Source organism: Mytilus galloprovincialis, chromosome 13 (assembly GCF_965363235.1).
Source record: "Mytilus galloprovincialis chromosome 13, xbMytGall1.hap1.1, whole genome shotgun sequence".
NCBI classification, from domain to species: Eukaryota; Metazoa; Mollusca; class Bivalvia; order Mytilida; family Mytilidae; genus Mytilus; species Mytilus galloprovincialis.
The window spans coordinates 55,209,575-55,222,258 of NC_134850.1; the positions used below are offsets into that span (position 1 = coordinate 55,209,575).

Sequence of the window (12,684 nt, forward strand, 5' to 3'; positions counted from 1 at the left end):
TGGAACAATACAAACATACCACACCTACCACCACCAACAGACTCATCCCAAACATAGATCAAGAAACAGAGACTAACAGCGACGGACAATTTACACATGGTACAAAATGATGCGGGGTTAAACCTGTTTAAATTATATATATATACAGACCTCTGATGTACACACAAACTTTCAGGAAATATATGCATACAAAGAGAGGTATGTACGTAAAAACGAGAGCAATGTTAAAATATATCTTCTTAAAATATTTTATGATCGTCTGCGTATTACAAAATTCACAAGAGATATTCAGTTAATTAAATTTCAACTGGTTGTTCGGGGCCGTTTGGTTCTCCGTCATCAAAATCATATGATTTAATTCCCATTAACATTTTTGCTTCCTTTGTTTTGGCTATTTCTGGTAACTCTGATAGTGTATGAGAGTTTGATGATCGAGATGATTTGAAAATACATACACCTTTCGACGGCCAGTGTGTTGTATTTTCTAAATGTTCATAAGCATTGCGCTTCTTAGCTAAATCAGCTGGGGTAGTCCAAGCTGCAGGAGTCATACAAACAAATACAACATGGCGCCACCTGTCTTTATTAGGTCGTCGAAACTCCGGGCGAGAATTATCGTGAATTGTCCTTGAATCCCATAAAATTATTCCACCTTTAGGACAGGGAACTTTCGTAAGTCTGCATCCTTTTTCTTCAATATACCATTTTCTCTCTTTTTCGCTCAATTTGAAAAATTCGGTCTTTTTAGTTCTATTAATTACATACGGAAAGGTTTTCATAAAATTGTCATGCTCTTTGTGTGATTTAGCCAATACACGAAAACAGTGATCAGTTGTAAGTGTTTCCTCTAGATAAACTGCTCCTTGGTAAGCATGAAGTCCTACTCTCTGTCCTCCTTGGTCTAAGTGAAGCCAGTTCTGGTCTGGTTTTGCAAACAAATCGCTTCCTGATAATTTAAATGTACAGAATTATAATTGAACTTCTAAAAAGATGAATAAATCCAGAAAATAGTTGAACTTCAATATTTGTTACTTATAAACTGCAAATAGTGGCTCTAATGATAAAGGTTTTTAAGACACCGTTGGTCGGACATCATATATATAAAAGGCTTAAATGTTCGTATTTAAATTCATTAATAGTGTCCATAGGCGGATCCAGGGGGGGCCTGCCCCCCCCCTTTGTGGGAAAAAATTGGTTGATTATATAGGGAATCATTGAAGCATGACTGGAGCGGGCCCCCTTAGGTCAGTCAGCCCCCCCCCCCTTTTAGGAAAAGTTCTGGATCCGCCACTGGTATCAGTACAGTATTACTATACAATATATATTTTTGAATAATTGAATGTTTTTCATTTCTCGTTTTTTATATAGATTATACTGTTGGTTTCCTGTTTGAATTGTTTTAAATCTGTTATTTGGGGCCCTTTATATGCTAGTAGCGTCCTATTCGGTGTGAGCCATGGCTCCGTGTTTAAGTCTGTACTTTGACCTAGAATGGTTTACTTTTACAAGTTGTGACTAGCATGGAGAGTTGTTTCATTGATACTCATATCAAATCTTTTATCCAACAAAAGCTACATTTTAATTTCGAATAATATCTGTTAGGTCAATACGAGTAGGAACAGCGGTTGTGATTTTAACTATTTGCCGACAAGAATAATCGTACTACAGAAACTACAGTTGAGACAATGAACACGATTTTTTTACATATGTTGTATGATATTGACACAATAAACCAACAACACAAAAAAACTTATACGTATATACGTAGTTGCTGACATATTGTCTTTAACGAAAGACATGTAACTATCTACCAAGGTCTTATTTGCTTTAAGTGTAAAACAGATTTTTTCAAAGTATTTCGAATGACTCGAAAATATGATATCCACAATTATAAACTTATTTAAAAATCTAAAGATTATTGGACTAAGATATGAGACAAGAACACATTACAATTGAGATATAAACTTACCTTCTTCTGGAGGACAAGACAAAGCCACCGCATCTATACTCGACAACAATTTGTCCGTTTTCCAGATCTGAGCAAATATTTCTTTCGCTTTGAGTCGTACTTGCCAGCTTGCATTAAAATGACCAATACTGTGCCCTTGAATGAGGGATTCAAAACTGGTGAATGGTAGACCATCATTGTCGAGTTGTTTTGCCCAGTCTCTATACTCTTTACTGTAGAGATCACATTCTTCCGTACTTAAAACATTTGGTATTACTACATAACCATTTTCCTCAAGTTCCTTGATGGTTCCATCTCTTAAAAATAAATGCTCTAGTACAATATCAAATACAAAAAAACTGGAAATGGCTAACAAAAATATCAATAACATCTATTCCCACCTCAGTTTTATTGATGATGAAATATGGAACGAAACTGCAAAAGATTTACAAGGTTTTTTTGTATATCATTTTGATACTTAACGTCATTCTATAAAAATTGATACATCAATGTTCAAGTGATTAAATGCCTTTTTTGACACGACTACATTGCAGAAAAATCGAGCTCATGAGAACCCAGAACAAAGTTGGTAAAAGTAGGTCCCATTTTTATTGCCAACCTAGTACCGTCTATTCTGTATCTTCATCCATGTCAAGAACTTGTACGTACCTCGATTAGAGAACGATGAAAAACGAACAGAATCTGCCATCGATTTGGAATCTTACGCTTTCGTGACGTCCTTGCAACTTGAGTCTGTCTTCACACCAATATATGTTGCTATTACTAATAAAGTAAACGTACAGCAAGACCAAAATGCAGCACTTTTTGTAAACCAAAGGGTCCGAGAACACAATTAATTCGTAGTGCATTTCTTTTAGAACATAAATGAAAATTAAAAAAATCCCACCTGCGCTTTCTCAATGAAATTTTTACAGTGTGTTGTACTACTTTTGGGACAAGTTATATCAAAATTATAGAAAACTTCATCGCCTCTAACTCAAAATATGGACAATTTTGTGTTTAGGGTGTCTTGAAATCTTTTGACAGCTTCCGAAGTGCTAATTTTTAACCTTTTTCAGCTGGACCAAATCACTACTTTCCTGTAAAATTCTGGACCCAAATTTTTTTACAGTGTAATTTCACCCCACTACTTACAATTTGAGGCATTAAACATGGAGAAATAAATTTGGAAGGGGTTTAAAAATTATTGGCAAGTAACCCACTGTTAACAATAGGGACTATATTCGTGAACAACGAAAATCAAGGGACGACAATTGTGGTCTCGGACCTAATAGGATAGAAACAGTTGACAAATCTTAAAAAAACTTGGTATGACCAAAGCTTAATAAATTATAACACTGCTTGCAAAGTTTCATAACAATAGGATATATATTATAGACAATATGTTAAATTCTATACTCATCTTTGCGTGTTAAATTTTGACGTTAAAATTGAATAATTTCAACTATCAACATTTTGGGCTTTGAAAATTAAAATATTGCCAAAAAATACTTTTTAAATGCTCTAATATATCATTTATTATGTACTTAAAGCAATAGAGTACTCATTTGATTTATCAGACTTAGCATAATTATTCAAAAGTCAAATTTATATCAGCCTGGGCCTAAAAATTGAGGTTTTTCAATGAAAGGGGGCCTTACATGAAGATGTAATTTTTTCCAGCAATTTTAAATTTGTGAAGCTTTTTGGTTATAAATAATCCTTACATATGTATTGAATGTACTTTAAATGGAAAGAAAAGTCACAAATAACACATCATATTAGTTTAAAAGGGTCTTAAGCCAAGTAAGACTGGAAAAAAATAAGGGTCAATTTAGGCCGTGCCACATATTTACATTAAAAAATGCATATTGAGGCTATAAGAAATAAAAAATTGTGTCTTTTTTATCATTTCTATACTCATGTGACATGATACAACAAATCTGAGCACAGAAAGACTCTTGCAATTAACTTTTCTTACAGACAGTATGGTCTGATACAAAGAATTTTGCCTTTTTAATGAAAAACTTGAATGCAATTTTAGTCTCAACAGGCTTATATTTAAACCACTTGCTATCCTACAGAAGAAAAGAAAGATATTATGTGAGATGGAACAGGTACAATAGACATTGTAAAGTGCTTTTGATACAAATTTAGTGAGCTCTTGATTGTGGACTTCAAATTTTATGTACCAAGAACCCCACTTTTGACTTCATCCAAACAGGGCGTTAGACAAGGGTCATTTATACAACACATTTTGTACATATTGTCTGAGATAATCTTCTTTTCTGTAGATTCTGAGTTCATAAACAAGTAAAAGAACTAGATAAAGGCATAGAAACACAAGTATTGACACATGAAAACCTTTCAGATAGAAAGTCAGGATGCCATGTTTGCATCAATATTGAAAAAGCCTTAAAATGCCTATTTTGACCATAAAATGCTAAAATTTGTCATTTTTGAAGAAATTCTATAAAATAAAAGTTTAAATCCTTTAGTTTCATGCTATTTGACAAATTGACACCACCAAATCATTTAGGGAAGTTGCCAAAGTACAGATTCTATATTTACAGACTTCACCTCTTAGGATAGAAAGAGTTGACAAATCTTAAAAAAACTTGGTATGACCAAAGCTTAATAAATTATAACACTGCTTGCAAAGTTTCATAACAATAGGATATATATTATAGACAATATGTTAAATTCTATACTCATCTTTGCGTGTTAAATTTTGACGTTAAAATTGAATAATTTCAACTATCAACATTTTGGGCTTTGAAAATTAAAATATTGCCAAAAAATACTTTTTAAATGCTCTAATATATCATTTATTATGTACTTAAAGCAATAGAGTACTCATTTGATTTATCAGACTTAGCATAATTATTCAAAAGTCAAATTTATATCAGCCTGGGCCTAAAAATTGAGGTTTTTCAATGAAAGGGGGCCTTACATGAAGATGTAATTTTTTCCAGCAATTTTAAATTTGTGAAGCTTTTTGGTTATAAATAATCCTTACATATGTATTGAATGTACTTTAAATGGAAAGAAAAGTCACAAATAACACATCATATTAGTTTAAAAGGGTCTTAAGCCAAGTAAGACTGGAAAAAAATAAGGGTCAATTTAGGCCGTGCCACATATTTACATTAAAAAATGCATATTGAGGCTATAAGAAATAAAAAATTGTGTCTTTTTTATCATTTCTATACTCATGTGACATGATACAACAAATCTGAGCACAGAAAGACTCTTGCAATTAACTTTTCTTACAGACAGTATGGTCTGATACAAAGAATTTTGCCTTTTTAATGAAAAACTTGAATGCAATTTTAGTCTCAACAGGCTTATATTTAAACCACTTGCTATCCTACAGAAGAAAAGAAAGATATTATGTGAGATGGAACAGGTACAATAGACATTGTAAAGTGCTTTTGATACAAATTTAGTGAGCTCTTGATTGTGGACTTCAAATTTTATGTACCAAGAACCCCACTTTTGACTTCATCCAAACAGGGCGTTAGACAAGGGTCATTTATACAACACATTTTGTACATATTGTCTGAGATAATCTTCTTTTCTGTAGATTCTGAGTTCATAAACAAGTAAAAGAACTAGATAAAGGCATAGAAACACAAGTATTGACACATGAAAACCTTTCAGATAGAAAGTCAGGATGCCATGTTTGCATCAATATTGAAAAAGCCTTAAAATGCCTATTTTGACCATAAAATGCTAAAATTTGTCATTTTTGAAGAAATTCTATAAAATAAAAGTTTAAATCCTTTAGTTTCATGCTATTTGACAAATTGACACCACCAAATCATTTAGGGAAGTTGCCAAAGTACAGATTCTATATTTACAGACTTCACCTCTTAGGTCCGAGAACACAATTAATTCGTAGTGCATTTCTTTTAGAACATAAATGAAAATTAAAAAAATCCCACCTGCGCTTTCTCAATGAAATTTTTACAGTGTGTTGTACTACTTTTGGGACAAGTTATATCAAAATTATAGAAAACTTCATCGCCTCTAACTCAAAATATGGACAATTTTGTGTTTAGGGTGTCTTGAAATCTTTTGACAGCTTCCGAAGTGCTAATTTTTAACCTTTTTCAGCTGGACCAAATCACTACTTTCCTGTAAAATTCTGGACCCAAATTTTTTTACAGTGTAATTTCACCCCACTACTTACAATTTGAGGCATTAAACATGGAGAAATAAATTTGGAAGGGGTTTAAAAATTATTGGCAAGTAACCCACTGTTAACAATAGGGACTATATTCGTGAACAACGAAAATCAAGGGACGACAATTGTGGTCTCGGACCTAATAGGATAGAAAGAGTTGACAAATCTTAAAAAAACTTGGTATGACCAAAGCTTAATAAATTATAACACTGCTTGCAAAGTTTCATAACAATAGGATATATATTATAGACAATATGTTAAATTCTATACTCATCTTTGCGTGTTAAATTTTGACGTTAAAATTGAATAATTTCAACTATCAACATTTTGGGCTTTGAAAATTAAAATATTGCCAAAAAATACTTTTTAAATGCTCTAATATATCATTTATTATGTACTTAAAGCAATAGAGTACTCATTTGATTTATCAGACTTAGCATAATTATTCAAAAGTCAAATTTATATCAGCCTGGGCCTAAAAATTGAGGTTTTTCAATGAAAGGGGGCCTTACATGAAGATGTAATTTTTTCCAGCAATTTTAAATTTGTGAAGCTTTTTGGTTATAAATAATCCTTACATATGTATTGAATGTACTTTAAATGGAAAGAAAAGTCACAAATAACACATCATATTAGTTTAAAAGGGTCTTAAGCCAAGTAAGACTGGAAAAAAATAAGGGTCAATTTAGGCCGTGCCACATATTTACATTAAAAAATGCATATTGAGGCTATAAGAAATAAAAAATTGTGTCTTTTTTATCATTTCTATACTCATGTGACATGATACAACAAATCTGAGCACAGAAAGACTCTTGCAATTAACTTTTCTTACAGACAGTATGGTCTGATACAAAGAATTTTGCCTTTTTAATGAAAAACTTGAATGCAATTTTAGTCTCAACAGGCTTATATTTAAACCACTTGCTATCCTACAGAAGAAAAGAAAGATATTATGTGAGATGGAACAGGTACAATAGACATTGTAAAGTGCTTTTGATACAAATTTAGTGAGCTCTTGATTGTGGACTTCAAATTTTATGTACCAAGAACCCCACTTTTGACTTCATCCAAACAGGGCGTTAGACAAGGGTCATTTATACAACACATTTTGTACATATTGTCTGAGATAATCTTCTTTTCTGTAGATTCTGAGTTCATAAACAAGTAAAAGAACTAGATAAAGGCATAGAAACACAAGTATTGACACATGAAAACCTTTCAGATAGAAAGTCAGGATGCCATGTTTGCATCAATATTGAAAAAGCCTTAAAATGCCTATTTTGACCATAAAATGCTAAAATTTGTCATTTTTGAAGAAATTCTATAAAATAAAAGTTTAAATCCTTTAGTTTCATGCTATTTGACAAATTGACACCACCAAATCATTTAGGGAAGTTGCCAAAGTACAGATTCTATATTTACAGACTTCACCTCTTAGGATAGAAAGAGTTGACAAATCTTAAAAAAACTTGGTATGACCAAAGCTTAATAAATTATAACACTGCTTGCAAAGTTTCATAACAATAGGATATATATTATAGACAATATGTTAAATTCTATACTCATCTTTGCGTGTTAAATTTTGACGTTAAAATTGAATAATTTCAACTATCAACATTTTGGGCTTTGAAAATTAAAATATTGCCAAAAAATACTTTTTAAATGCTCTAATATATCATTTATTATGTACTTAAAGCAATAGAGTACTCATTTGATTTATCAGACTTAGCATAATTATTCAAAAGTCAAATTTATATCAGCCTGGGCCTAAAAATTGAGGTTTTTCAATGAAAGGGGGCCTTACATGAAGATGTAATTTTTTCCAGCAATTTTAAATTTGTGAAGCTTTTTGGTTATAAATAATCCTTACATATGTATTGAATGTACTTTAAATGGAAAGAAAAGTCACAAATAACACATCATATTAGTTTAAAAGGGTCTTAAGCCAAGTAAGACTGGAAAAAAATAAGGGTCAATTTAGGCCGTGCCACATATTTACATTAAAAAATGCATATTGAGGCTATAAGAAATAAAAAATTGTGTCTTTTTTATCATTTCTATACTCATGTGACATGATACAACAAATCTGAGCACAGAAAGACTCTTGCAATTAACTTTTCTTACAGACAGTATGGTCTGATACAAAGAATTTTGCCTTTTTAATGAAAAACTTGAATGCAATTTTAGTCTCAACAGGCTTATATTTAAACCACTTGCTATCCTACAGAAGAAAAGAAAGATATTATGTGAGATGGAACAGGTACAATAGACATTGTAAAGTGCTTTTGATACAAATTTAGTGAGCTCTTGATTGTGGACTTCAAATTTTATGTACCAAGAACCCCACTTTTGACTTCATCCAAACAGGGCGTTAGACAAGGGTCATTTATACAACACATTTTGTACATATTGTCTGAGATAATCTTCTTTTCTGTAGATTCTGAGTTCATAAACAAGTAAAAGAACTAGATAAAGGCATAGAAACACAAGTATTGACACATGAAAACCTTTCAGATAGAAAGTCAGGATGCCATGTTTGCATCAATATTGAAAAAGCCTTAAAATGCCTATTTTGACCATAAAATGCTAAAATTTGTCATTTTTGAAGAAATTCTATAAAATAAAAGTTTAAATCCTTTAGTTTCATGCTATTTGACAAATTGACACCACCAAATCATTTAGGGAAGTTGCCAAAGTACAGATTCTATATTTACAGACTTCACCTCTTAGGTCCGAGAACACAATTAATTCGTAGTGCATTTCTTTTAGAACATAAATGAAAATTAAAAAAATCCCACCTGCGCTTTCTCAATGAAATTTTTACAGTGTGTTGTACTACTTTTGGGACAAGTTATATCAAAATTATAGAAAACTTCATCGCCTCTAACTCAAAATATGGACAATTTTGTGTTTAGGGTGTCTTGAAATCTTTTGACAGCTTCCGAAGTGCTAATTTTTAACCTTTTTCAGCTGGACCAAATCACTACTTTCCTGTAAAATTCTGGACCCAAATTTTTTTACAGTGTAATTTCACCCCACTACTTACAATTTGAGGCATTAAACATGGAGAAATAAATTTGGAAGGGGTTTAAAAATTATTGGCAAGTAACCCACTGTTAACAATAGGGACTATATTCGTGAACAACGAAAATCAAGGGACGACAATTGTGGTCTCAGACCTAATAGGATAGAAAGAGTTGACAAATCTTAAAAAAACTTGGTATGACCAAAGCTTAATAAATTATAACACTGCTTGCAAAGTTTCATAACAATAGGATATATATTATAGACAATATGTTAAATTCTATACTCATCTTTGCGTGTTAAATTTTGACGTTAAAATTGAATAATTTCAACTATCAACATTTTGGGCTTTGAAAATTAAAATATTGCCAAAAAATACTTTTTAAATGCTCTAATATATCATTTATTATGTACTTAAAGCAATAGAGTACTCATTTGATTTATCAGACTTAGCATAATTATTCAAAAGTCAAATTTATATCAGCCTGGGCCTAAAAATTGAGGTTTTTCAATGAAAGGGGGCCTTACATGAAGATGTAATTTTTTCCAGCAATTTTAAATTTGTGAAGCTTTTTGGTTATAAATAATCCTTACATATGTATTGAATGTACTTTAAATGGAAAGAAAAGTCACAAATAACACATCATATTAGTTTAAAAGGGTCTTAAGCCAAGTAAGACTGGAAAAAAATAAGGGTCAATTTAGGCCGTGCCACATATTTACATTAAAAAATGCATATTGAGGCTATAAGAAATAAAAAATTGTGTCTTTTTTATCATTTCTATACTCATGTGACATGATACAACAAATCTGAGCACAGAAAGACTCTTGCAATTAACTTTTCTTACAGACAGTATGGTCTGATACAAAGAATTTTGCCTTTTTAATGAAAAACTTGAATGCAATTTTAGTCTCAACAGGCTTATATTTAAACCACTTGCTATCCTACAGAAGAAAAGAAAGATATTATGTGAGATGGAACAGGTACAATAGACATTGTAAAGTGCTTTTGATACAAATTTAGTGAGCTCTTGATTGTGGACTTCAAATTTTATGTACCAAGAACCCCACTTTTGACTTCATCCAAACAGGGCGTTAGACAAGGGTCATTTATACAACACATTTTGTACATATTGTCTGAGATAATCTTCTTTTCTGTAGATTCTGAGTTCATAAACAAGTAAAAGAACTAGATAAAGGCATAGAAACACAAGTATTGACACATGAAAACCTTTCAGATAGAAAGTCAGGATGCCATGTTTGCATCAATATTGAAAAAGCCTTAAAATGCCTATTTTGACCATAAAATGCTAAAATTTGTCATTTTTGAAGAAATTCTATAAAATAAAAGTTTAAATCCTTTAGTTTCATGCTATTTGACAAATTGACACCACCAAATCATTTAGGGAAGTTGCCAAAGTACAGATTCTATATTTACAGACTTCACCTCTTAGGTCCGAGAACACAATTAATTCGTAGTGCATTTCTTTTAGAACATAAATGAAAATTAAAAAAATCCCACCTGCGCTTTCTCAATGAAATTTTTACAGTGTGTTGTACTACTTTTGGGACAAGTTATATCAAAATTATAGAAAACTTCATCGCCTCTAACTCAAAATATGGACAATTTTGTGTTTAGGGTGTCTTGAAATCTTTTGACAGCTTCCGAAGTGCTAATTTTTAACCTTTTTCAGCTGGACCAAATCACTACTTTCCTGTAAAATTCTGGACCCAAATTTTTTTACAGTGTAATTTCACCCCACTACTTACAATTTGAGGCATTAAACATGGAGAAATAAATTTGGAAGGGGTTTAAAAATTATTGGCAAGTAACCCACTGTTAACAATAGGGACTATATTCGTGAACAACGAAAATCAAGGGACGACAATTGTGGTCTCGGACCTAATAGGATAGAAAGAGTTGACAAATCTTAAAAAAACTTGGTATGACCAAAGCTTAATAAATTATAACACTGCTTGCAAAGTTTCATAACAATAGGATATATATTATAGACAATATGTTAAATTCTATACTCATCTTTGCGTGTTAAATTTTGACGTTAAAATTGAATAATTTCAACTATCAACATTTTGGGCTTTGAAAATTAAAATATTGCCAAAAAATACTTTTTAAATGCTCTAATATATCATTTATTATGTACTTAAAGCAATAGAGTACTCATTTGATTTATCAGACTTAGCATAATTATTCAAAAGTCAAATTTATATCAGCCTGGGCCTAAAAATTGAGGTTTTTCAATGAAAGGGGGCCTTACATGAAGATGTAATTTTTTCCAGCAATTTTAAATTTGTGAAGCTTTTTGGTTATAAATAATCCTTACATATGTATTGAATGTACTTTAAATGGAAAGAAAAGTCACAAATAACACATCATATTAGTTTAAAAGGGTCTTAAGCCAAGTAAGACTGGAAAAAAATAAGGGTCAATTTAGGCCGTGCCACATATTTACATTAAAAAATGCATATTGAGGCTATAAGAAATAAAAAATTGTGTCTTTTTTATCATTTCTATACTCATGTGACATGATACAACAAATCTGAGCACAGAAAGACTCTTGCAATTAACTTTTCTTACAGACAGTATGGTCTGATACAAAGAATTTTGCCTTTTTAATGAAAAACTTGAATGCAATTTTAGTCTCAACAGGCTTATATTTAAACCACTTGCTATCCTACAGAAGAAAAGAAAGATATTATGTGAGATGGAACAGGTACAATAGACATTGTAAAGTGCTTTTGATACAAATTTAGTGAGCTCTTGATTGTGGACTTCAAATTTTATGTACCAAGAACCCCACTTTTGACTTCATCCAAACAGGGCGTTAGACAAGGGTCATTTATACAACACATTTTGTACATATTGTCTGAGATAATCTTCTTTTCTGTAGATTCTGAGTTCATAAACAAGTAAAAGAACTAGATAAAGGCATAGAAACACAAGTATTGACACATGAAAACCTTTCAGATAGAAAGTCAGGATGCCATGTTTGCATCAATATTGAAAAAGCCTTAAAATGCCTATTTTGACCATAAAATGCTAAAATTTGTCATTTTTGAAGAAATTCTATAAAATAAAAGTTTAAATCCTTTAGTTTCATGCTATTTGACAAATTGACACCACCAAATCATTTAGGGAAGTTGCCAAAGTACAGATTCTATATTTACAGACTTCACCTCTTAGGTCCGAGAACACAATTAATTCGTAGTGCATTTCTTTTAGAACATAAATGAAAATTAAAAAAATCCCACCTGCGCTTTCTCAATGAAATTTTTACAGTGTGTTGTACTACTTTTGGGACAAGTTATATCAAAATTATAGAAAACTTCATCGCCTCTAACTCAAAATATGGACAATTTTGTGTTTAGGGTGTCTTGAAATCTTTTGACAGCTTCCGAAGTGCTAATTTTTAACCTTTTTCAGCTGGACCAAATCACTACTTTCCTGTAAAATTCTGGACCCAAATTTTTTTACAGTGTAATTTCACCCCACTACTTACAATTT

At 31.4% G+C, this 12,684-nt stretch overlaps 1 protein-coding gene across 1 annotated transcript in view; it reads right to left on the minus strand.

The window, feature by feature from the left end:
- Positions 1 to 234: 234 nt before the first annotated feature.
- Positions 235 to 12,684, minus strand: part of LOC143056593 (uncharacterized) — a 35,902-nt gene continuing 23,452 nt past the window's right edge. The window contains exons 2-3 of the mRNA XM_076229693.1: positions 1,970 to 2,265; positions 235 to 946 (exon numbers count right to left, since the gene is read on the minus strand). Coding sequence (XP_076085808.1) covers positions 297 to 946; positions 1,970 to 2,265 — 946 coding nt within the window. The 3' untranslated portion in view covers positions 235 to 296. The remainder of the gene's footprint in view (positions 947 to 1,969; positions 2,266 to 12,684) is intronic.